This window comes from Pocillopora damicornis, chromosome 7 (assembly GCF_964200805.1).
Source record: "Pocillopora damicornis chromosome 7, jaPocDami1.2, whole genome shotgun sequence".
Taxonomy (NCBI): domain Eukaryota; kingdom Metazoa; phylum Cnidaria; class Anthozoa; order Scleractinia; family Pocilloporidae; genus Pocillopora; species Pocillopora damicornis.
This window is the reverse complement of record NC_142676.1, coordinates 13,064,467-13,087,301: the sequence shown is the minus strand read 5'-3', so window position 1 is coordinate 13,087,301 and position 22,835 is coordinate 13,064,467. Positions and strand designations below refer to the sequence as shown.

At 39.7% G+C, this 22,835-nt stretch overlaps 2 protein-coding genes across 2 annotated transcripts; both read right to left on the bottom strand.

The window, feature by feature from the left end:
• Positions 1 to 169: 169 nt before the first annotated feature.
• On the bottom strand, positions 170 to 14,444 carry LOC113668988 (uncharacterized). Its single transcript, XM_089212694.1, has 6 exons — positions 14,142 to 14,444; positions 13,891 to 14,040; positions 11,511 to 11,920; positions 10,629 to 10,776; positions 10,130 to 10,264; positions 170 to 9,869 (listed from the first exon to the last, which is right to left on the bottom strand). The coding sequence occupies exons 1-6, from the start codon at positions 14,317 to 14,319 to the stop codon at positions 748 to 750; spliced, it is 10,143 nt and encodes a 3,380-aa protein (XP_089068820.1). The 5' UTR covers positions 14,320 to 14,444; the 3' UTR covers positions 170 to 747.
• A 5,194-nt stretch (positions 14,445 to 19,638) lies between these two features.
• LOC113668987 (uncharacterized) lies at positions 19,639 to 22,810 on the bottom strand. Its single transcript, XM_027184972.2, has one exon. It carries the CDS (start codon positions 22,674 to 22,676, stop codon positions 20,580 to 20,582), a length of 2,097 nt encoding a protein of 698 aa, XP_027040773.2. The 5' UTR covers positions 22,677 to 22,810; the 3' UTR covers positions 19,639 to 20,579.
• Positions 22,811 to 22,835: the final 25 nt, after the last annotated feature.

The following is a 22,835-nucleotide window of genomic DNA, read 5'->3' as shown; positions in this document are numbered from 1 at the left end:
GTAACCTAACAGTTGCACGAGGTGCAGCCAATACTAGCCCCAAATTCTTCATGGAATCTTTTACATAACAAGAAGCAAAAAGCCGACTGTGTCACTCAGCTGACTGTGTCACTCATGATTTGTAAAAGTTTAAATATGGAGTCCGTAGTAGAGGCGAAAGCAGGTTGACTAATGTGACTGAACATTTATTTACAAATAATTCCATTGAATAATTGTAATGATAATATTTTAAAGGTCTCAGCTTTGTAAAATTATAATTCTTGCTTAATGATAATGTTTTTTTTGGTAATAAGATGAATTAAAATTATTGGAAAACTTAGTGAGAAGAAGGCTTAACTTTTAAGCCTTTTTGACAGCGTAATTTCTGTTTCTTGGATTCTCTTCTTCGAGCGATTCCTTTCCATTTCTTAAAGATCAGCGTAAAAGCAACAGAATCTATCTTATGTGAAAAATGCTTAAAAATTTTCCTCTGACACTAGAGATAATGTATTTTTATCTTTCGCCCGGCACATTCTCCATACATTAGCGCCTAAGCAGTGTCAATTGCTATTAGTATATAACAATAACTGACTTTTTCTAACGACACTTTCTCGATGTAAGCGTGCATGTAACGCTATTTAAGCTGAGTGAAGGGGTCTAACTCATTGCCCATTTTTCTTTTTTGTAAATCAGTCGGGAAAGAGTAGTAACTAATGTACATTTCGTTTGTATTAAGAGATGTAAAGCCACGATAAGGTGGACTTCAATTCATTTATCCCAAAAGGAACGCAAACTTTGTACGGAAGGGCCACTTGTGGACGTTCCTGTTGACGGGTCTCCTCCAGCACTCTCAGGTTGGCTCTTTTGCGATTGCTCTCTGTCATCTCGGCTAGAAAAGAGACTCTCGGGTGTTCGCACTCTGGGAACTGCTTCCAATCCTCGAAGCATAGATTTACCATCTGTACTTACTTGGTAGGACGCTGATTGGATGCTAGTTCGGCCCTCGATGGAATACCTCTGTCTTTCACGCTCTTTTTCGCCTGACGTCTTGACACCTTTAACATGAGGTACTTTGGACAAACTTACGCCACGTCTTTCACCAAGATATGGGTCCCTCTCTGGTGATTTTGCATACAGTGGCTGGTAAAGGGTGCCTTGTTGTAATCCTCTGGAATAATGCCTCATCCAGGGATCGTCATTCTTGTCATCCACATCGACAGGAACAGAAACTTCCTTTTTCCATGAAGTAGTTTGGTATTTGGAAACAGGTTTTATGGCACCAATATCCACTTGTAGAGAAATGGGTTCAATTTGAGACGAATGTGATGTGACCGTTACCTCCTGAACACTGCTTTTAACGTCTGCAACTGATGTATGGTGTTCATCTTTCGCCGTGTCTAATCGATCAACCGCGCCTAATTCAGAATCCGTCTCGGTCATTACGGGTGTCAAGTTAACATAGGCAAAACTGCTTTCCACCTTTGTTATTGATGTGCTGTAGCTTGTGGTAGCAGGACTGTCTTCGACAGGTTTCGCATCAAAAGAAACGAGATCAGGTTTGGAAGCCTTTAGCGTTGTGTCTCTATCTTCTAAATCACCACTTCTTTCTTTAGGATGTTCGTGGTCGTCGATGTGGATTTGGTAGGTCACCACATTAAGGGATTGTTGAGTTTTTTCCGAAATGCTGCTGTCTATAATTTCTATGGGCTTGGTTTCGTAAAAAACCTGTTCTCCCTCTTCGTTGTGTTCTTCCGTGTTCTTTGATCTTGATTCCGAATTTGTGTCATTATCGTTGAGTATAGGCTGCTCAATTAGATAACCTTGCATTAAATCCCAAAGACGAGAGTTGGAACCTCGTCTCGAAATTTCTTTAGGGCTTTTCTCCCTTGGCGATTTGACATTGTCTTCAGCTTTTGTGGGTGAATCGCTTTTTAATCGAGGTTCATCTTCAGTATAATTTAATGCGGCTAGCTGCGCTGAAATGTCTGGTATTTCTCTTTCCTTTGTGTGCTGTGAGATTTGTTCTTCATCTGTCAGATGGCCATTCTGTTCATCGAGTACGAATACTTTATTATTTTGCGGATATTCAAGGTAGAATTCATGGCTAGGTTCAGTAGCTTGAATCTCCATAGTGTTAGAGAAATTTGGAGATTTTTCCTTCCTGATGTCATCTGCGTCTTCAGTGACAGGTGACGTCCTCTTAAGAGAGCGTGTCACTATAATAAGCGATTGTTCACGGATCTCATGGTTTTCATCCCCCGTTGGCGGGTCATCTTGAATTGTTACATGAGATACATCCTCAAAAGTATGGGCTTGTACGTCCCATGTAGGAGACACGCGGTCCCTTTGGTTAGGTGATAACAAATTTGGTGCATCACTTTCCTCAGAAGGCTTCGATAGAAACGACACATCTGGGACATCGTAGTCCAATGACCGAAACTTAAACAATGGGACAACGCCTTCTTCTTGCACGAATGCGCCATCGTCTTCTTCAACCTGAGCGACTCGGCAAGGATAGTCCAGATGATTGGAAACCTCTCCTGGTGGCTCGTTAAATTGAAGTTCTATAGAACTTACTTTCAATTCATCCTCGTGTTCAGTGTCTTGATATGGTCTTTTAAGGGAGCGAGATACAACTACAAAAGGATCCTCTTCTACACCTGAGGGATTTGTTTCTTGTGTTTCGGATGCGTAATTATGGGTTACAACATAGTCCACTGCTTTGTACTGATGGAGTGATAGGTCCAATGAAGAAGGAAGGTCATCTTCCTCCCGTTTCGTTTCTGTGGTTGCTTGATCTTTTGCCTTGGGTAGATCATTCAACTCGCTGACGTTGTAGCTTGAGATCTCTTCATCCGACGAAGACGAGGAACTCGTAGGTTTCTGCTCTTTTGATGATATTTTGCCGCTTAGCATCAACGAGTCATGAGTTACTTCTTCTTGAATATCAAAGGCTATCGATCCTGACTTTCCTGGTTCCTTTATTTCATCAGCCACTGAGGTAAATGTTCTGTCGTCCACTTTGTAGGTCTGCTTTTTCTTGTCATTTTCTTTCGCTTCATCAGATGATGATGAACTCCTTGATTTCTTTCGTTTAAGTAAGTCTTGATGATTAAGGCCAAAGGAACCTTCATCGGAGGACGAAGAAGATGAGCTTGTTTTTGGTTTTTGCTTTTTCAAATTCAATCCCGAAACAAAATCAGCTGTGGGACGGTTTTGATCTTCGTTATCGTCATCTGATGAAGAAGAACTTGTTGAGGATTTCCGTTCGCTCGCTTTCTTTTTGGACGAGGAACCACTCTCCTTGGACGATGCTGAGCTGTTTGAACTCTTTCGGAACACCTGTGGTAGTTTGGACTTCTTTTTTCGTTTTGACTTCTTTTCCTTGTCATCCTCGGCATCAGAAGAGGATGAGGAGGATGATGAAGATGAAGTACTTTTTCTCTTTAATGAAGATGGTGTATCTTTACCTTCATGGCCCGGGAGTTCAAGTTCAATTCTTTGCTTAATTTCACGATCTAGAGTTAATATTCTGCTTGGAGAAGAAGGCTCCTGGACTGATGCTGAACAAACTGTTACGTTTTCTTCGACTTTTACCAGGTTCATTTCACCTGGCTTCCAATTATCCACATGAAGGTTTGCATCTGAGATGTCTGCATCGAAGTTTAGATCAGATTCGTTGGGTTGATTTGGTGACAATAGTCTCAGTTCCATTTCTGGTCGTATTTCATCGTAACGTTGAAGACTGTGTGGTTCTTCATACGCTACCGAGGGGAGAGACTCTGGTTTACTGTGGAGTTCTATGTTATCGTAGGTACTTGCGAATTCTACATCGCCTTCGACTGGATTTGCGTCAAAGTCTATGCCCCCAGAATCTTTGGGTGTTGAGGTACTGATACCCCAATCAACATCACCTTCAAAACTCTTCCCTCTAAGACCTTTCATATCAACTGGTTCTAACGATGCTCGTTTTTTATTTGGTGATGATACAGTGAAATCTAATTCCGGTGCATCAACATCTAATCCCTTCATGTCAGCCTCTAATTGTTGCCGTAGGTCTACAGCTGGAGCATGAACACTTATTCCGCCTGCTGATGGCATGAAGATATCTGGTTTAGTTCTGTGCATTTCTTTGCCTCTAGGTTTAGGTACGTCAAATCCAGTCAATTCTGAGTCAGTGCTTGGTTCGTCTGCTACTCCGAGGTCAATATCACCAGCTGTGGTGTCAAACGAGGGCCCAGATATATCTGGCCTCTCAACAGAGACTCTTGACGAATTCATGCTTGGGTCGAACCCATCAATTCCAATATCGTTCTCTACTCTGCCCATTGATGGTCCAGATAAGTCATGCTTTTCATGTGAGAAGTCTGGTCCTTTTATATCTTGTATTCCTGCACCTATACTGGGTGGTTCCGATTCAAAGTCTGGTTTTTCAATATTTGAAGCATCTAGGTCAAACTTCGACCTTTGTATATCAGTGTTATCAAAAATTCTCTCTAGCGAGGACCCCGAAATCGTTGACGTCTCATATGAATTTTTAGGTGCATCAAATCCTGAACCTCCGATGCTTGGATCATATAATACAGGGAAATCCAAGCAAATCTTTGATTTTTCAGCAGATGGATCTGTATCTGTTAAGTTGTCTGAGATGTCGGGAGGCTCCAAAGGTATTCCTTTCTTCGGCCCTTGAGAGTCAACGTCTGGTACAATTGTACTGAGTTCCAGCCCTTCAGTCGTTTTACGTCCATCAAAATCAAACCCAGAAGTACTTATGTCCACTTTGCTAGGTTTTTCCATTTCCAGTGATCCATCAGGGCCGCTGATGTTGTAGCCGACACTCCCCTTAGTCTTTCTATAAGGGTCCTCTTCCTCCCCATCTCCTGCACAAGCCAAACAATTAACGCGCTTTTTCTTTGAAGATGACAAATTCAATTCTCCTGAAGGTGCGTTAACTGTTGTTCTATGGCCTTGTAGTTTACCATCTGATACATCAACATCCGGGCCTGAAATGCCTTTTTCGAATCTTCCTTCTGGTCCATCAATGTCTGGGGAATTGCCTTGTACTTCAACGCTTGGTCTTTCAGACGAAAAGTTTCCTGTTCTAGAAAGGTTGAAACCTGTGTCTCCCGATGGAATAGATACATCAGGGGTATTTATACTTGGATCCTTTCCATGAAGTGAAATCTCCGGCGTTCCTGTGGAGATTCCCTTGTTTTGTCCATGGAAATCAAGGTCTGGTTCAGCTGTTCTGAGTTCGAGTTCTTTTGTTGCTGCAGGTCTATCGACATCAGGCGCAGAAGCAGTTGTGTCAATTTTACTGGGTTGCACCATCTCTAGTGATCCATCAGGGCCGCCGAAGTTATAGCCAACATTTCCCCTAGTCTTCCTGTATGGGTCAGCTTTATCCCCATCTCCCGCGCACGAGAGACAATTAACGCCCTTTCTTTTTGTAGAAGGCACATTCAACTCTCCGGAAGGAGCGTCAACTTGTGCTCTAGGGTCTCTCAGTCTACCCTGTGATATATCAGCATTTGGGGCTGATATGTCTGTATCGAATCTTCCTCTTGGACCATCGATGTCTGGGGAATTGGCTTCTGCTTGAACTCTGGGTCGTTTTGAAGTAATGTCTCCTGTCCCAGAAAGGCCGATATCAGTACTTCCTGATGGAATAGATACATCTGGGGTTTTTATACTTGGATCTTTTGTATGAAGTGAAATTTCTGGCGAGCCCGTAGAAATGCCTTTGTTTGGTCCTTCGATGTCAAAATCTGGTGCAGTTGTTTTGAGGCTCAAGTCTTTCGTTTCTTCCTGTCCTTGGAAGTCTGGTGCAGAGGCACTTATGTCCATTTTGCTAGGTGTTTCCATCTCTAGTGATCCATCAGGACCGCTAAGGTTATAGCCGACACTTCCTTGAGTTTGAGTCTTTCTGTACGGGTCGTCTTTATCCGCGTCTCCTGCACACGACAAACAAGTACCTCGCTTTCTCTTTGAAGATGGCAAATTCAACTGTCCAGAAGGTGCGGTAACTTTTGCCTTAGGGCCTCCCAGTTTACCATGTGATATATCAGCATGTGGGGCCGAAATTTCTGTATCGAATCTTCCTTTTGGACCGTCGATTTCTGGGGAATTAGCATCTATTTCGACTTTAGGTCGTTCTGAAGAAATGTTCCCCGATCCAGAGAGGCCGATAGTAGTGCTTCCTGATGGAAGCGATACATCTGGGGTATTTGCTCTTGGGTCTTTTGCTTGGAGGGAAACCTCTGGCGGTCTCGTTGAGACTCCTTTGTTTGGTCCCTCGATATGAAAGTCTGGTCCAGTTGTTCTGAGGTCCAGGTCGTTGGTTTCTCCACGTTCATGAAATTCAGGTGCAGAAGCGGTTATGTCCATTTTTCTGGGTTCCACCATTTCTGGTGATCCATCAGGGCCACTCAGGTCGAAGCCAACATTTCCCTTAGTCTTTCTGTATGGGTCTTCTTTATTTCCGTCTCCTGCACACGAGAAACAATTACCACGGTTTTTCTTTGAGGAAGGCAAATTCAACCCACCAGCGGCAGGAACGTCAACATTTTCCTTTGAGCCCTTGAGCACCCCAGATGAAGCATCGATGTCTATGGGATTGGTATCTATTTTAGCTTTCGGTCGTTTTGAAGAAATGTCTCCTGTTCTAGAGAGACCAATATTAGTGCTTCCTGGTGGAAAAGTTTCATCTGGGGTATTTATACTTGGATCTTCTGCGTGGAGGCAAATTTCTGGCGGTCCCGTTGAGATTCGTTTGTTTTCTCCTTCGATATCAAAGTCTGAAGGTCCTGAAATGTCTGTATTGAATCTTCCTTTTCGACCATCGATATCTGGGGAACTGGCTTGAATTTCAACTTTAGGTTGTTTTGAAGAAATGTCTTCCGTTCCAGAGAGGCCGATATTAGTGCTGCCTGATGGAATACGTTTTTTCATCTCCAGTGATTCATCAGGGCCCCTCAGGTCGAAACCAACATTTCCCTTACTCTTTTTGTACGGGTCGTCCTTGTCCCCATCTCCTGCACAAGACAAACAATTTACGCCCTTTCTCTTAGTAGAATGCAAATTTAGCTCTCCAGAAGGAGCATTACCTTGTACTGTAGGGCGTCTCAGTTTACCGTGTGATACGTCAGCATCTGGGGCTGAAATGTCTGAACCGAGTCTTCCTTCTGGACTATCGATGTCTGAGTAATTGGCGTCTTTTTCAGCGCTTGATCGTTTTTTAGAAATGTCCCCTTCTCCAGAAAGACCGATATCAGTGCTTCCGTATGGAATAGATACATCTGCGGCATTTTTACTTGGATCTGTTGCGTGGACGGAAACTTCTGGCAGCCCTGTTAAGATTCTTTTGTTTGGTCTTTCCATATCAATGTCTGGTCGAGTTGTTTTGAATCCCAAGTCAGTTGTTTCTTCATGGCCTTGAAAATCAGGTGCAGAAGCACTTATGTCCACTTTTCTAGGCTTTTCCGTCACTAGTGATCCATCAGGGCCGTTCAGATCGAAGCCAACATTTCCTTTACTCTTTTTGTAAGGATCGTCTTTATCCCCATCTCCCGCACACGATAAACAATTTACACCCTTTCTTTTGGTAGAAGGCAAATTCAGCTCTCCAGAAGGTGCGTTACCTTGTGCTTTAGGGCCCATCATTTTACCATGTGATATATCAGCTCCTGGGGCTGATATGTCTGTATCGAATCCTCCTTTCGGGCCATTGATATCTGGGGAATTTGCTTCTATTTCAAATCTAGGTCGTTCTGTGGAAATTTCCCCTTCTCCAGAAAGGCCAATATGAGTGTTTCCCGACGGAAAAGATACATCTGTGGCATTAATACTCGGATCTTTTGCGTGAAGGGAAACTTCTGGCGGTCCCATTGAGATTTGCTTGTTTGGTCCTTCGATATCAAAGTCTGGTCCACTTGTTTTGAGGCCTATGTCTTTCGTTATTGCATGTCCTTGAAAATCAGGCCTGGAAGTATTTAGGGCCACTTTGCTACCTTTTTCCATCTCCATTGATCCATCAGGGCCGCTGAAGTCATAGCCAACATTTCCTCTTGTCTTTCGGTAAGGGTCGTCTTTGTCATCATCTCCCGCACAAGACAAACAGTTAACGCGCTTTTTCTTGATAGAAGGCACATTCAACTCTCCGGAAGGAGCGTCAACTTGTGCTCTAGGCCCTCTCAGTTTATCCTGTGATATATCAGCATTTGGGGCTGATATGTCTGTATCGAATCTTCCTCTTGGACCATCGATGTCTGGGGAATTGGCTTCTGCTTGAACTCTGGGTCGTTTTGAAGTAATGTCTCCTGTCCCAGAAAGGCCGATATCAGTACTTCCTGATGGAATAGATACATCTGGGGTTTTTATACTTGGATCTTTTGTATGAAGTGAAATTTCTGGCGAGCCCGTAGAAATGCCTTTGTTTGGTCCTTCGATGTCAAAATCTGGTGCAGTTGTTTTGAGGCTCAAGTCTTTCGTTTCTTCCTGTCCTTGGAAGTCTGGTGCAGAGGCACTTATGTCCATTTTGCTAGGTGTTTCCATCTCTAGTGGTCCATCAGGACCGCTAAGGTTATAGCCGACACTTCCTTGAGTTTGAGTCTTTCTGTACGGGTCGTCTTTATCCGCGTCTCCTGCACACGACAAACAAGTACCTCGCTTTCTCTTTGAAGATGGCAAATTCAACTGTCCAGAAGGTGCGGTAACTTTTGCCTTAGGGCCTCCCAGTTTACCATGTGATATATCAGCATGTGGGGCCGAAATTCCTGTATCGAATCTTCCTATTGGACCATCGATTTCTGGGGAATTAGCATCTATTTCAACTTTAGGTCGTTCTGAAGAAATGTTCCCCGATCCAGAGAGGCCGATAGTAGTGCTTCCTGATGGAAGCGATACATCTGGGGTATTTGTTCTTGGGTCTTTTGCTTGGAGGGAAACCTCTGGCGGTCTCGTTGAGACTCCTTTGTTTGGTCCCTCGATATGAAAGTCTGGTCCAGTTGTTCTGAGGTCCAGGTCGTTGGTTTCTCCACGTTCATGAAATTCAGGTGCAGAAGCGGTTATGTCCATTTTTCTGGGTTCCACCATTTCTGGTGATCCATCAGGGCCACTCAGGTCGAAGCCAACATTTCCCTTAGTCTTTCTGTATGGGTCTTCTTTATTTCCGTCTCCTGCACACGAGAAACAATTACCACGGTTTTTCTTTGAGGAAGGCAAATTCAACCCACCAGCGGCAGGAACGTCAACATTTTCCTTTGAGCCCTTGAGCTTCTCAGGTGAAGTATCGACACTTGGCCCAGAAAGCTGTGTTTTTAGTCTACCTTGCGACGTTTTGATATTTGGCGAATAGCTATCTAGCTGTACATTGGATCCTAAATCCCTTTGCTCTTCGTCAAGCGATGGTCCTGTAATTTCTCCCGTGACATTTTTGGCCGGAATAGAAATGCCAGGTTCTCTAACGCTCAAATTATCTGTAAATTTACCACCCTCATTAATATCAACAGAACAATCATCACTCGGTCTGTCCCAATCCATTCTATTACTTGTCTTCCCTCTGGTGTAAGGCTCCCCTTTGTCTCCTTTGGATACACAGGAGAAACATTTCGCACGCTTAGTCTTAGGTGAAGGCAAGCTCAGGTTTGAAGGTGAACCTTGAAGATTGTGTGGTTTCATATTCGGCCCAGCAATACGCGCCTGTGGTATATCCCCCTCGAATTCTGGTTTACTCAGTGAAGTCTCCGTCTCTCCTAAATCTGCACTGCCTTGCAATCCTTCGACATCAAGGGAGGGGCTCCCTGCCTCTAGTCCCGGTTCCAAGTCAATTGCACAGGATTCGTCAATCATTTTGGATAGATCCCGCGATCTCTCCGATAAGTCCAGTGAACCTATCGGTGAGAAGAGATATAATGGCATTATGGTGCATTCTATTTTATGGAATCGTGTCAGTTCTTTACATTACAAACTTTATCATTTCGCTTTATCATTTCAATTCATTCTCAATCCTCAAATACAAATAATATGCCAACTTCTAGCATAGAGTCAACGTGAAAATGTTAACACGCATAATTTGGTTTTCGACGCCTATTTCTCGCGAATTCCTGTCGTAGAATAACTTAAATACCATGAGGCTAAACAGACTACCTACCATTTTGTCCTGGCGAGAGGTTTTTCAACAGTGTCAGTCTTAGCCTTGGTTTGTCATCATTGCGAAGAAGGTGCATTGCTTTGTCATGAGCTAGGCCCTCGATCGGAGTTCCATTAATACCAATGATCTTATCACCTTGGAGATAACAAATTAGAAGGATGTCCTTTTCTGGAAGAATATTGATGACTTTTGGTCTGCTTTCTAGTTAGTTTTCATTAAGTACTACGTGTTTTGCGAATAAAATCTTCAAAATAGAGTACCTTGAATTATGACAATTTATCATATCAAACAAATTTGAAAAAAAGAATATCTTTTCAAATTGCAGCGAGGTCTCTGAAGATGTTTCAGGTTTTTTTTTTTGGCGAGAAATTGCCATGTTCACCATGAATTAAAATTCGTCAATTATGGTGTCGCTCTGTTACCGCGTAAAATTTCTGAGGTGAAATGTTTACGATCATCCTTGTGTAACATACGTAAATATAACGTACAGTGTCGTTACCTTTATCCAGGAGACCTGTTCTCGCAGCAACACCACCGGGTGTTACTTCTCTTACGAATAAAGCGGGAGGTGGCAAAGTCTTGTCCCTCGCAATCAAGAGTCCAAAGCCACCACTTTCAGGTCGGTCGAGATCAACATCAATGGTTTCCTGTCGAAAACGACGGATAAGCAAGAGATATATATAAAAAAGTCTTTTTGGGGGTGAAGATTAAAGCTGATGTGTGTTTCTCAGGAAAGAGAGTCATTTATACCGGTAATGCTTATAACATTTATAATGATAATGACAACGGCAATAAAAATTATAATGATGTTGACAAGTGTTGATAATAGCAATTAGTAAGTACATTATTCAACTATTATATAAGAGCGACAGCATTTGGCTCTTACAAGGGTGAGAGATCTATCTTGGATAATGCAGGTCATTTTTATGCTCACAATAGACTAGACTTGAAGTATTTATTGAATAAGCAAAAGCGTTCTGATCAATTTTATTCCTATCTATTTTTTTCTAGTTTTTTCGGTAACTGAAAATACGGGCTAAGATGTTCGAAAGGCGGAAAGCGCTAAATATTGGATGAAAGAGTGAGACTGCTTATATTTATTTTTTTTCAAAACTCCTATGCTACAGACGTTTTGTGTGGTTTTATTTAACCATAAGGAAAAAAGAAAGTAAAACATTTTAGGCGATAATTTTTCTCTGCAAAGTGACTTATAACTATAGCCCCGAGTTAAGTTAACTTTGCTGTGGACATACCGCCTTCGTATTGCAAGTATAGCTATGGCTCTACATTAACGAAACAGAAGAATTGAATCTTGAGGAGTGCGGTCAAATACGTAGAAACTGATATTGACTTAATTCAAAACTTAAAGAACATCGCTAACCATATTCCTTGGTGCGTCCACGTTAAAGGTTGGTTTGGAGGAGCCCTCAAAGGCAATATCAACGTCTGAACCAGGAATATTCCCGCTCGGAAAACCTGTTCCTGATGGTTTGTTATGTTGGAACTCAACATCCAAGAGCTGAGCATCTCTTGGAGACATTTTGAGGCTGCTTCCATTTGCCACATTCATGCCAAGATCGGTGTCCATGTCAAGATTTACAGTAGGAGTTTCCTTGTCTGGATCTCCGCCCATATCAATTTTTACCTCCCCTTCGTTACAAGAAGGAAGTTTGAATTTACCATCTCCATCCATGTCAATTTTGACTTCGCCATCGTCTCTAGATGGCATTTCAATCAGTACTTCTCGCTGCCCACCAAATGCTGGATTAACAACTCCCCTTGTGTTGTACGCTGTTCGAAACAAACAAGCAAACAAACAAACAAAATCACAATCGTAGGTTATTTAGCCATTAGCCAAAATTTAAAGGATCGTTGCCGAATGTAGACGAGTGAAGTAGTTGTCAAATAAAAAAGGAAAATCAACGTTCAGAAAGAAACTACGTCACACAAATTGAGACAAATCTGAAGCATATTTAAATAAGATTAAACATTATAAACCTTCCTAATGCAATCAATTTATTATTCACACAAGATGCATTACTTTCCAAGCAAAACACTACTACCGAAAAAAAACCAGTCTTATTTGTTTAAATTGTATATCTAATAACGTAGGGCACAAACCAATAATTACAGTTCCACTTATTACATGGTCATGCGGCTATTTCATTTTACACAAATAACGCAGATAATCGTCGGAGAGAGGCTTCAATTTCACTACAGATCTCTCCGACCTGGGTGCTTAATAGACACTTATAAAGAAATGTTCAATTTGAATCCTGACCACAAAAACAGCGAGTGTCAACAAAATTAAAAGACTCCTGAAGCTCACCGAGTGGAACCAATTTCAAAAGAAACAAAGCATCGAACAATAGAAAAAATTTTCCATTGAAACAGACGGGAGATGGAAAAATGTTGCAGCGATTTTTTTAAGTTATAGTATTGTTCTGAATATGTCGTGGCTTAGGCTGTTGTGTATTTTTGCTGATGGGTGTTCCTAAATCTCATGCGATTGAATGTCGGAGGATGAGGTTGCGTCTGGATTATTCAGGAGATACTTTTCATTCCTTTTGACCTCTTTCTTTTGGATGACTTTGTGTGTTAGGTTAGGTAATTTAAAGTTTTGTAAGCTTCACATTAAGAAGGTCTCATTCCTGAAATCTCCAGATCAATCTGTATCTATGCATTTTAAACTGACGCAATGCGCAAAGAATGACTGTCATGCGGTGTGCAAGACGTTTTCGATGTATCTGTAAACTTCTGTCACCTTCTATGAAACTCTGGGCAACCAACAATATACAAATATCCACCGCCAAGCTATGTAATGACCATTCTTTCCTCAAAAAGTCGAAAATCATGAGCAAATATGTACAAAACTCTTATAACTTAGTATTTTTTTTAAATAGCGTTCTCCAAGCGTTTGTTATATACGTGACATGATCAATCAGTGTAATAACAAGCCATAGAGCGAGGGCTTTCTAGATTCTTCAAACTTTCAGTGCTCGAGTAATCTCGAAAAAGATAATGACATTTATGGAAATAAGCTAAAGGACAATGAACACTTCGGTGACAACGTAGGTGAGGGTTTGTTGTTGAAACAAGGAAAGACATTTTAACACAAAGACATCCTAGTTGCAGAGTGCCAAGGTTTCAATTGAACGGTTGGTAACTTATAAGTTCTGAAATAGAACGAACTGGGTTAAAGCACAGCTCCAATTTCGACATGCTTCAGTGCTGCACAGAGAAAATATTCTTTGCTGTCATACTCTCATCGAGCATCTGAAATATTCAGTCACCGTCTTTTGTAACATTGTCAACTTCTTACTAAAGGAACTTCATTCAGTTGAAAAACGTGATTGTGAACGTAGTTGATGCAGTGATCAAAAAATGATCATTTTATCGTTTGAAAAGTGCTGTAGACAATCACCTCAGTGAATTCACGAGTATGGAAGCCAATACAAGGCATACTTATGCCTAAATCACGACAAAAATGATGATGATAATAATAATAATAATAATAATAATAATGAAAATAATGATAATAGCAATAATGATAAAATAGCTATGCCTTACTTTCTTCGAAATACACGACTGTTGCAAGCAGCTAAAACTCGAGCTTAACCTAAAGAGGCCGTACTCTTAAACTAGAAACAGAAAACTGACAAGTTTGGACGCGTATCATAGCAATTTTAAGTATGCAGATGATTCGATATAAACTGAAATGGTACGGACAGGATTGTATCCACTATTCCCATTTTTCTTACCAGCAGACGGTGCTTCTTCTTTGTAGTGATGTGAAAAAGTTACCGGAGTTCCATGACCATTTAAACCAATCTGACCACCTTTGGCTTTTGTGCCGAGAGAAATTTCTGGTTCACTGGCGGTTTCTATTGAAGACCTTGACGAGAGTTTTCCTGCAGCAAGAGAACTAAAATGTGAGCAGCGCCCTTTGAAATAGAAATTCAATAGAATAAACTGAAACAAGTTAACATCTAGGCAAATAAACTACCATTACCTGATCTTTTTTGGCGACAACACCAAACCAGTATCGCAATACCTGCGATAAGAAGAATCACACCTATTGTACCAAACACTGAAGCGACTATAGCGCCCGTACACTCTGACGCAGCTCTAACATGACTACTTTGGCAACAGATGATCAAGCACACTAACAGAGTGCTTTTAATAACCATGCTGTTTTTTTTTTTTGAAAGATTAACAAACTTGCGTCATTAAATTTGCGATCACTGTTTCAAGTTTGTCCACCATCGGAGCGTACGCCAAAATAATCGTCTGAAGTCCCTTGAGATGCAAACTATTTATGAGTAGAAAAGCCGATTCAAATGAGTTGATTGAAGATGTCAATTAAAGAGCTACACTGACAGTTCATTGGTTGATGGGTGTTACTGCTTCGCTGACTTTTTCTTACAATAAAATTAATTGTTGAATGTTTGGAATATTTCCCGATGTTGCACGCTTACGAGACTAATCTGAAGCGTAAGTAGGTTTTCTTAATATTAGAATCCGAGGTAAACAACCACCAATTGCGCAATAATTCGTTATGAAAAAGAGGAAAGCTAGAAATTTCAAACTAAATATCCAAAAAAAAAGTGCACGTTGATCGTATATTGTAAACGTGATTAAGCGTTGGAATTGTTTATAAACCACCTGCAGGGACTTTTTGCACTGAAAACATTCAGAAACCCCAATCGCCTCTCAAAGATAACATCAAAATGTTTTTTACGAGTGGCATGAAAATATGTAACGAAGGAAACCTTTGGATTTGTTTTGGCAAGATTTTCATTCACATTAGAAGCAAGTAATTTTTTAGACAGTTGACTCTTCCAAACAATAACAAAATTGTAAACAATTACTCTGCTGTGTAGTAGTGTTAAATTTTACTGTATGACCATAATGGTAGTGCTTTTAAACGCCTCTCAGCAGCTCGAGCGCTTATTCTGCTATGGATGTACGAAATTCACCATTGGATTATTGAATATCAAAATGTGGTTTACTGTTGGACGGATCAATACAGAATTCATTGCCGCCACATAACCACAACAAAAACTAAAAATGGAAAACATCCAACGACTTTGTCCTGCTCAGTTAGGCGAAATTCCACAAGATACAGTATAACATGTTACCTTGAAAAGGCTTGGAAAACTCTCGAAATTTTGACTTGATTTTATTGTTTTTAAAGGCGAATAAATAAAAAGAATACAACGGCACCCATCTTGGAAACCAACCAGAAGAGAAAACGACCCCTTTATTTATCATACTCCACGAAATTCGTGCTCACTCCTTCTAACTTATCAGTAGGTTATTTTCGACTCTGTTCACACATTCCGTTCAGCATAAGCTATAAGACTTTTCTAGACGAAAATAAATCTTAATTATTCACAAAGAGTTGGCATTCCTAAGATTTTTCTATGCTGACATCGAATAAAACGCAAAATAATTTTTTTTGAAGCCACATATGTCCACATTGGTAGAAGCCACCCCAAAGATGAAGTTCCCTCCCATTCAACGTTACATTTGGTATAGCGTTAATTTTTCAAGGTCTGGAGATAGTGGTATCGTGAGCGAAATCTGTTTTGAACACTTTGGCGAAGAACAAAGCAAATATAGTGTTGACAGTCTATTTTAAGCATGACTCTTTAAACAAATATTAGTAAATGTTAGATACCTCAAGGGCACGAATTTACTCCTTTGATAAGTTAATCGTTTTTTGCGTGTAAGACTTAAGCGCATTCTGACGCCTTAAATGCCTGACTACAAATTGAATTCATATGAAATAGCCGTTATGAGATAAATTTTATTTTCCTTTTTCCATGTACTTTCCAAACCTTGGTTAAGGGATTAGCTAAGAAGATGCTAATTATACAGCTCCTGAAGATAAATAATTCAAATATGGCAAAATGACCCCAAACATTAGCTTAACTCAATGATTATTGTTGTCATCGACAAGTTAACAAAGAAATTACAATATATACAATTCAACAATGATAAAACTAATTACCAAGGTTAAAAAAATTAAGGATTTTAAGAGCTCTCAAGGCCCCTAATTACATGATCTTTCGCCCGTTCAAAGTAAGAATTCGCGTGCTTGTCGAGGGAAGTCCACCGCGAAGAAACGTTACAGCGCATGACGATTCCATGCACCACTTATCAACCTGCTCCATCGATTATCAAAATGGACGGGATACTTTAAAGAGTAATCGATGCCAACACAGAGATGCGAACGATGCAATGCAAACGGTCAAATATCACCATTATCAATATACAGAGCGCGCATAAATCAGTCAACAACATAGTTCAGGAATTTTCTACATCATGCCGAACTTTTTCCGCTCAGTTCTTTTCAAATGAGAAAGCTTTGTCATGTAGCATACTAAAACTTTGAAGACTTCTGATTCAGTTCAGTTAAGTCAAAGCTAAGAAAATGATGCCACAATCAAAGAATAGAAAATCAAATAAAAACAATTCGATCTGCTTTGATGAATTGCAAAACCGGAAATATTTCACTTAAGTGATCTATGTTATCATCCCTGTGATATGGATTCCACGTATTGAGCTCAAGAGCAAAGGTCGTTGACGAGATAACAGTGTACAAGCTAGAGAAGAAGAATCACGATGTTGAGATAAAATTGCCTCCATTAATAAGATATATCGAGACGGCTTTTACAATGACATCTTAACCAAATCAGACAACATAAAAAAAAAAAATTGTGGACAATATTAATTTATTGATAAATAATAAGCGGCCAAGTTCTCATATAGAAAAGCTACAAGTAGAAAATAAACTGAATGCGAACAACCTTTTACCATCTCCAACTGCCTCAATAAATTTTTCTGTAATGTCCCTCTTACATTAACTGATAGGAGTGCAACATCTTATCTTTCCCAGAAACAAAAAACATTTTGCTTCTCACAAGTGTCTGCAATACAGGTTTTCTATTGCTACAAAGTCTTGATACGAAGAAATCATTTGGGATTGACAAGACTCATCCACTTTTATTAAAAACCGCAGCACCGCAAATATGCCGTCCTTTAACTTATATTTTTAATCTTTCTAACAACCAAGGTATTTTTCCAGGTAGTATGAAACTGGCAAAAGTTGTTCCAGTTTTCAAAGAAGGCTCTCGTTATACATGTAACAAGTATCTTCCTTTTTCAGTTCTCTCTTCCACAAGTAACAATATTTGAGAGATGTATTTTTAATAAGCTTATGTCCTATCTTACGAATGAAAACATTATTTCCTCAAAACAATATGGATTGAGATCAGGTTATACAACCTCTGACCGTCTAATTAATATTATTGAAGAAATTACCTCTCCTCTTGATCAAGGACACTAAGTGCTTTCTTTATTCTTAGACCTAGGTAAAGCCTTCGACACAGTAAATCATCAAATATTATTAACTAAATTTAAGTATTACGGCCGAATTACAACAAAGCGAAAATAATAAGCTCCAATCTTACTTAAATAACAGGAAGCAGCAGGTGCTTTCCTACTGGATTATATGCAGACGTTACATCTTTAACAGCTTCTGGAAGTGATCTTGACAATTTGTTGTGTGAAATTAACAATCATTTGCCAGCTGTCTACGGTCATACCCTCATTTCGAACTTATCTCAGGAGATTCTGCCCGAGCGTTATCGGAAGATTCTTTTGGAACAGTATTCCACAATTAATCAGAGACGAAGCATTTAAAAAGATGATTAGAAAAGCAGTTTTACGCTGGTACCTTACCGGGTGATATAGTGGAAGCTGATAGCTTTCAGCATTTTAAATCTAAACTTAAATTGTATCTCAATATTTAACTGTATAGATCTTGATTTTTATTTTATTTTTATTTACTTATTTATTTTTTAAGGGAGTTTTTACATAGGGTTAACCTCCAAACTTCCTTTTCTAGAAGTACCTTTTTTCCTTAGTTTTTAATTAGTATATATAGTTTGCTTCTAGAATAAATAAAGTATGTATGTAAATAAAGTAAAGTATGTATTTTATTGAATCAAAAGACCCTTTTAAGGGCTTTACGCGATGGCACTAAAAGGGGCGGAATAATTACTTATAGACTGAGTGGGAGGGCCGGATGACAAAATGTTCGTCTTACGGTCATGTATGGATTGAAGGCAGCGCAGTTCCTGCCTATTGACGGCGAGGCCAAATATTTTCACGTTTGGCCCGACTAGGCCCTTTTAGATTGTGATGGCATAATTTTTAGCATAATTTGGAAAAACGAGCTCAATTTTTGCACTTTAAATAAAAGTATCACTGCAAGCATAATGAGCATATTTTCAGTTTTAGAAGGGACCATTATCAGAGGTATGACTTGCTTTGTCCCTAAGATTGATTTTATTTCAAGTCTCTTTTCAATTCTGCAATGTCAAACTATGTTACTTTTAATAACACGATCTATGATGGCCCAAGCCTGACCAAATTCAGTCAGTTTATTATCTAGCACGTATTACTTTCAGCTTTAAAAAAAGTGGGTTCCTAATCACCTCGTACTAAGCCAGGGCACGAGCATCACTGCCACTCACAGCTCTTCCAACATCACGCATGTAAGATCCCTAGTACTTGCGGTTTGTCAATTATCTCGTGTCTAATATATAGAAACCAAGGGAAATAAGCAAAAAAGGCAAAAAAAGGGATTATTGAACCCAAGGTTCATGGAAGAAATTCTGTCAAAAATGGAATGTCAGTCAACTTATATGTTACACTCAAGAACTAGAAATTAAAACTTATGGTGTCAGACAGACTTGGGCTCATGTTAAACCATTGTGAAGAAAAAGTCTTTAAGTTAATATGAGAAGAGAAGGAACATTTTACTATTTGAAATAAACAACGCTTTATCTTTTCTCTTCCTGTGACAAACAGTTTACCTTTCCATACTTGGGTTGATGAACGTCATAATTAAACTTCCAGTCGGACAGTCTTTAATTCATTCCCGTAGTCTGCAAAAGGGAGAAAGGGAGGAACGCGCCAAAAGATCAACAGCCATCTTAGCCATTAGTATAAGGGGTGGGCGGACGATTTCAATATTGCATTGGCGTGCATCCATGTGGTTCTAGGTGATGGTTGTCGTCATCAAATTCAATAAAAACTGAACAATTACTGAAAATACTGAAATAGTGTCCTGGGTAAATTCATAATGACAAAGGCACATTGCACAGAAGCTTTCCTGTACACAAAGCAATTTTGTATGTTCTTTGAAGCGTTGAATGGGAAATCGAGAAAAAAATGAACCAAGCTGTGAGAGGAAAGCTAACAAAATTGGGGAATATATTTGACACTCTCCTGATCATTTTTATGGGCTATTTTTTTTTCATCAAGGGCCTAAAATGAACCCAGTTGACCTGTCTAAGTACACTGGGGTAGCACCTCTTAGCCTATGTACTGCCGCCCCCATCCTCCAAAATAAAAAAATTGTGAAGGAGAGTAGGAGGTGGCTGTACAAAGGCTATTTGCAATGCACTTTTAAGGAGATAAAACCTTTGAATAACTTTCTGAATATCACATATAATGACTATATTTATTATTCAACTTCACCAAGTAGAAATAAATAACCCGCATATAGAGTACAATGATACACAACTATTCACTGAAGTGGAGGATATTTACCAAAGTGGTGGACATTTTGCATACCATTTTGCAGCTAGATAAATCTCCACCACTTTTGACAACAACGAGGTGAAAAATTATTTTATTACATACCACTTTAGTTTCTTTCTTTCAATATACCAAAAAAAATGGTAATTAAACTCTTGACTCATGATTTTGTCTCATCAGCAATTCAAAGGTAAATAGTAATTAACATGCACAATCAGTGTACATGAAAGGCACTATTCACCTGTGTGGTATAAACTAAGACGTGATATTTGAATGTTGTTGGTTATTATGGCACAGCTCATAAAAATACTCAGCAATACTACACACCAAAACATCTAATAAGGTAAATATAATAGCTACGAACACAGACTGAATTTAAACTAATATATGCACAAAAATTTGGTCTTAAAGTGTTAAATAAGTCTTAAATACACATTTCATTTCAGAATACATTTATATCAATATGCAATAAATTATTTAATTTTTTATTTCAATAATACAAAGGGTAAACTGCATCTCTGACTCGTTTTGAGGTTTTTATGCTGTCAGCTTTATGTCATAAATTTGTCAATGGCCAATATGCATTATCATAGTATAACATTCTCATAAGTCTTACCTAGTAGTTACTGAAAACTTGAAGGAATGAATTATTACCTTAACAGAGGTTCTTCTTCTTCTTAAGTGTTTCAAACTAAATTTCCTACTGATTATTGTCACTATCACCATTTGGAGGATTCATTGCTTTGGCAAGATAGTTAAGTCCACAATCAATCTGATCTCTCTGTATTATTGGCTTGTGATGATTTACTGATTGCTCTCAACAATGTGTGTTAGCCTAGGAGGGTTGAGTTTTTCCCTCAGTCTGTGAACTTTCCTCTCCTGCTGAGAAAGACTTGTTGTTTAACTCTTCCTGTAACAAACAAAAGTCATTCCCATCAGGAACTTTTAATGAATTTTGGAAAAGTTCCTCTTTGTATTCAAATTGCTCATCTGAATAATCAGCTTCTTGGGAAGGAAAGGAAGTAGAATTCTTTACTGTGGTTTTCTCTGATACTTGAGACACTGCTGGTTTGTTAGAATCATGATCATTTGGCAAAACTTCAATGTCATGCCAGTTAACATTTTCTGTCTTCTTTGGATCAGTGTAGCAATGATTAGAAGGACCTGTTTCCACTTGCTCTGCTTCAGAGGGCTTGCATGAAAGCTGTTGGATTTTGCTGCTCAGATATCTATCTTCCCCACTGTAGTATTCCCAATTAAAAAGAAGGTCTCTGCCAGTAAACTCACTTTCATCTGGATCAAAAATCACACTGTTGCTCCTGAGGCTTGGGGCTCCTTCTATACCAGAATCGTCATCACTTTCAGGAAGGCAAAACACATTGAAGCTGTGGGATCGCCCATAAGGCACATCTTCGCTCAGGTTACTATCACCCTGGAGATTTTCAGGACTGCTACTTGCACGTGACTTGATAGGGTATGAGTTGAGTTTGGCAGTTTCCTTCTGTGTGATGGGTCTCTTATTGAGGATCAGCTTCTTACCTTTAAAGTAAGACAGGACAACAATCCTGTAGGGCTTCACTCTCGTAAAAGGGTTTCCAGCAACTGTCAGGTTCTTCAGATGGGAAATCAAACATAACTTAGAAATTTCCCTCACAACATGGATTTGATTGTGACTCAGATTCAATTCAATGAGTCCAATGAGACAGTCTAATCCATTGACTGTCTCAAGATTGTTGTAGCTGATATCAAGTGACTTGAGGTTTGACAGTTCTCTTGGCATTCCTGTGATGAAGTGGATGTTGTTGTGAGACATATTCAGATATACGAGACTTGGGCAACATAACTGTTGTACATCCAAATGAACAAATTCATTATAGCTGACATCTAGATTTTGTAAGACAGGCAAGAGTTTAAGAGAGGCATCCAATGCTGCCAGTTTGTTGTGTGTTACAGTGAGAGTCGTAAGCTGACACCATGGTTGAACAACTATTCGGTTTTGCATCAACCTTGCTGTTGTAACACTTCTCCATGACTCTGCAGGACCTTTTATTTTGGGTGCTAGACGCTTCTCAGTGGCACAGTCTACAAGGAGCTCTTTTAAGGTGGTCAAACAGTATCTGGTTGTCAGATTTGTAATCTGTGCTTGAACTTTTGACATATTGTTTATAAGTGTCAGTGGGCAGCCATCAATTATCAGACTGCTTAGAGACCTAAACAAGGAAATATCAAATTCCAGATGACTAGAAAGCTCTTGTGAACTTGTAGCCTTGTTCAAAATACTACTAACACACAGTGATTTCAGCTGATATATAAAATCATATAGATTTCCTAGATCTCCAGAATCTGCCTCGTCCACTGCATTAGTCGGTTTCGGTAACTTTAGCTGCCGCGTTAAACAGTAAAGCTGAGTAGGTACAAAAGTGAAACTTTCTCCCTTGGCCAACACTTCCTCACCCCTTTGAGACAAATCCTTCGCTAGGGCATTTGTCACGGCCATGACATCGTGCCTTTGGACCTCTAAGAACTCAACAATTTCAGGAGAACTCGACACGTAGGTACTACTGTTCACTAGTCGCTGCAGGTAATGTTCTAATGCTGCTTTCCTCTTCTCAAGAACCGACAATGCCATATTTGATATAAGCTTTTTCGGTGGTAACATATCCTTAGGGATGCCGTAAAGTTTTACCAGTTTTTTGTGGAGTTCATCAAATTCTCTGTACCTCCGAAACACGAACCAGTGATTGGACTTAGTCATTACATCGATTTTGTACAGTGCATGAGGTGAGGGATGTGTTCTTTGCCATACTTCCCTAATGACGACATGTTTGATTGAAGGAGACGAGTCACTTTCGCTTTCAGACCTCAGTCGTCCACGATCCTTTCTCCATAAAGCACTCCCGGCTGGAGGAAGGAAACCTTTCAATGAAGTCATTCCCACTAATTAAAACGAACTATGTATTCTTGCCTAGATTTTTGTAAAACAAATACGCCCAAGTGATGTTTATATGATTTCTGTTTGAGAACAAAATGATTCCCATGACTCTCACGAAGCTTCAGTTCCTTTTCACTCAGGCCCAGACTTTCTCGTCAG

Excerpts from the sequence above, each read along its gene's own strand:
- LOC113668988 (XM_089212694.1), bottom strand. The coding sequence starts at position 14,319 with ATGGTTATTAAAAGCACTCTGTTAGTGTGCTTGATCATCTGTTGCCAA. Across the intron at positions 11,921-13,890 it reads AGAAGAAGCACCGTCTGCTG|CGTACAACACAAGGGGAGTT; the intron begins GTAAGAAAAATG and ends TGTTTCGAACAG. Across the intron at positions 10,265-10,628 it reads AACAGGTCTCCTGGATAAAG|GTGATAAGATCATTGGTATT; the intron begins GTAACGACACTG and ends GTTATCTCCAAG.
- LOC113668987 (XM_027184972.2), bottom strand. The coding sequence starts at position 22,676 with ATGACTTCATTGAAAGGTTTCCTTCCTCCAGCCGGGAGTGCTTTATGG.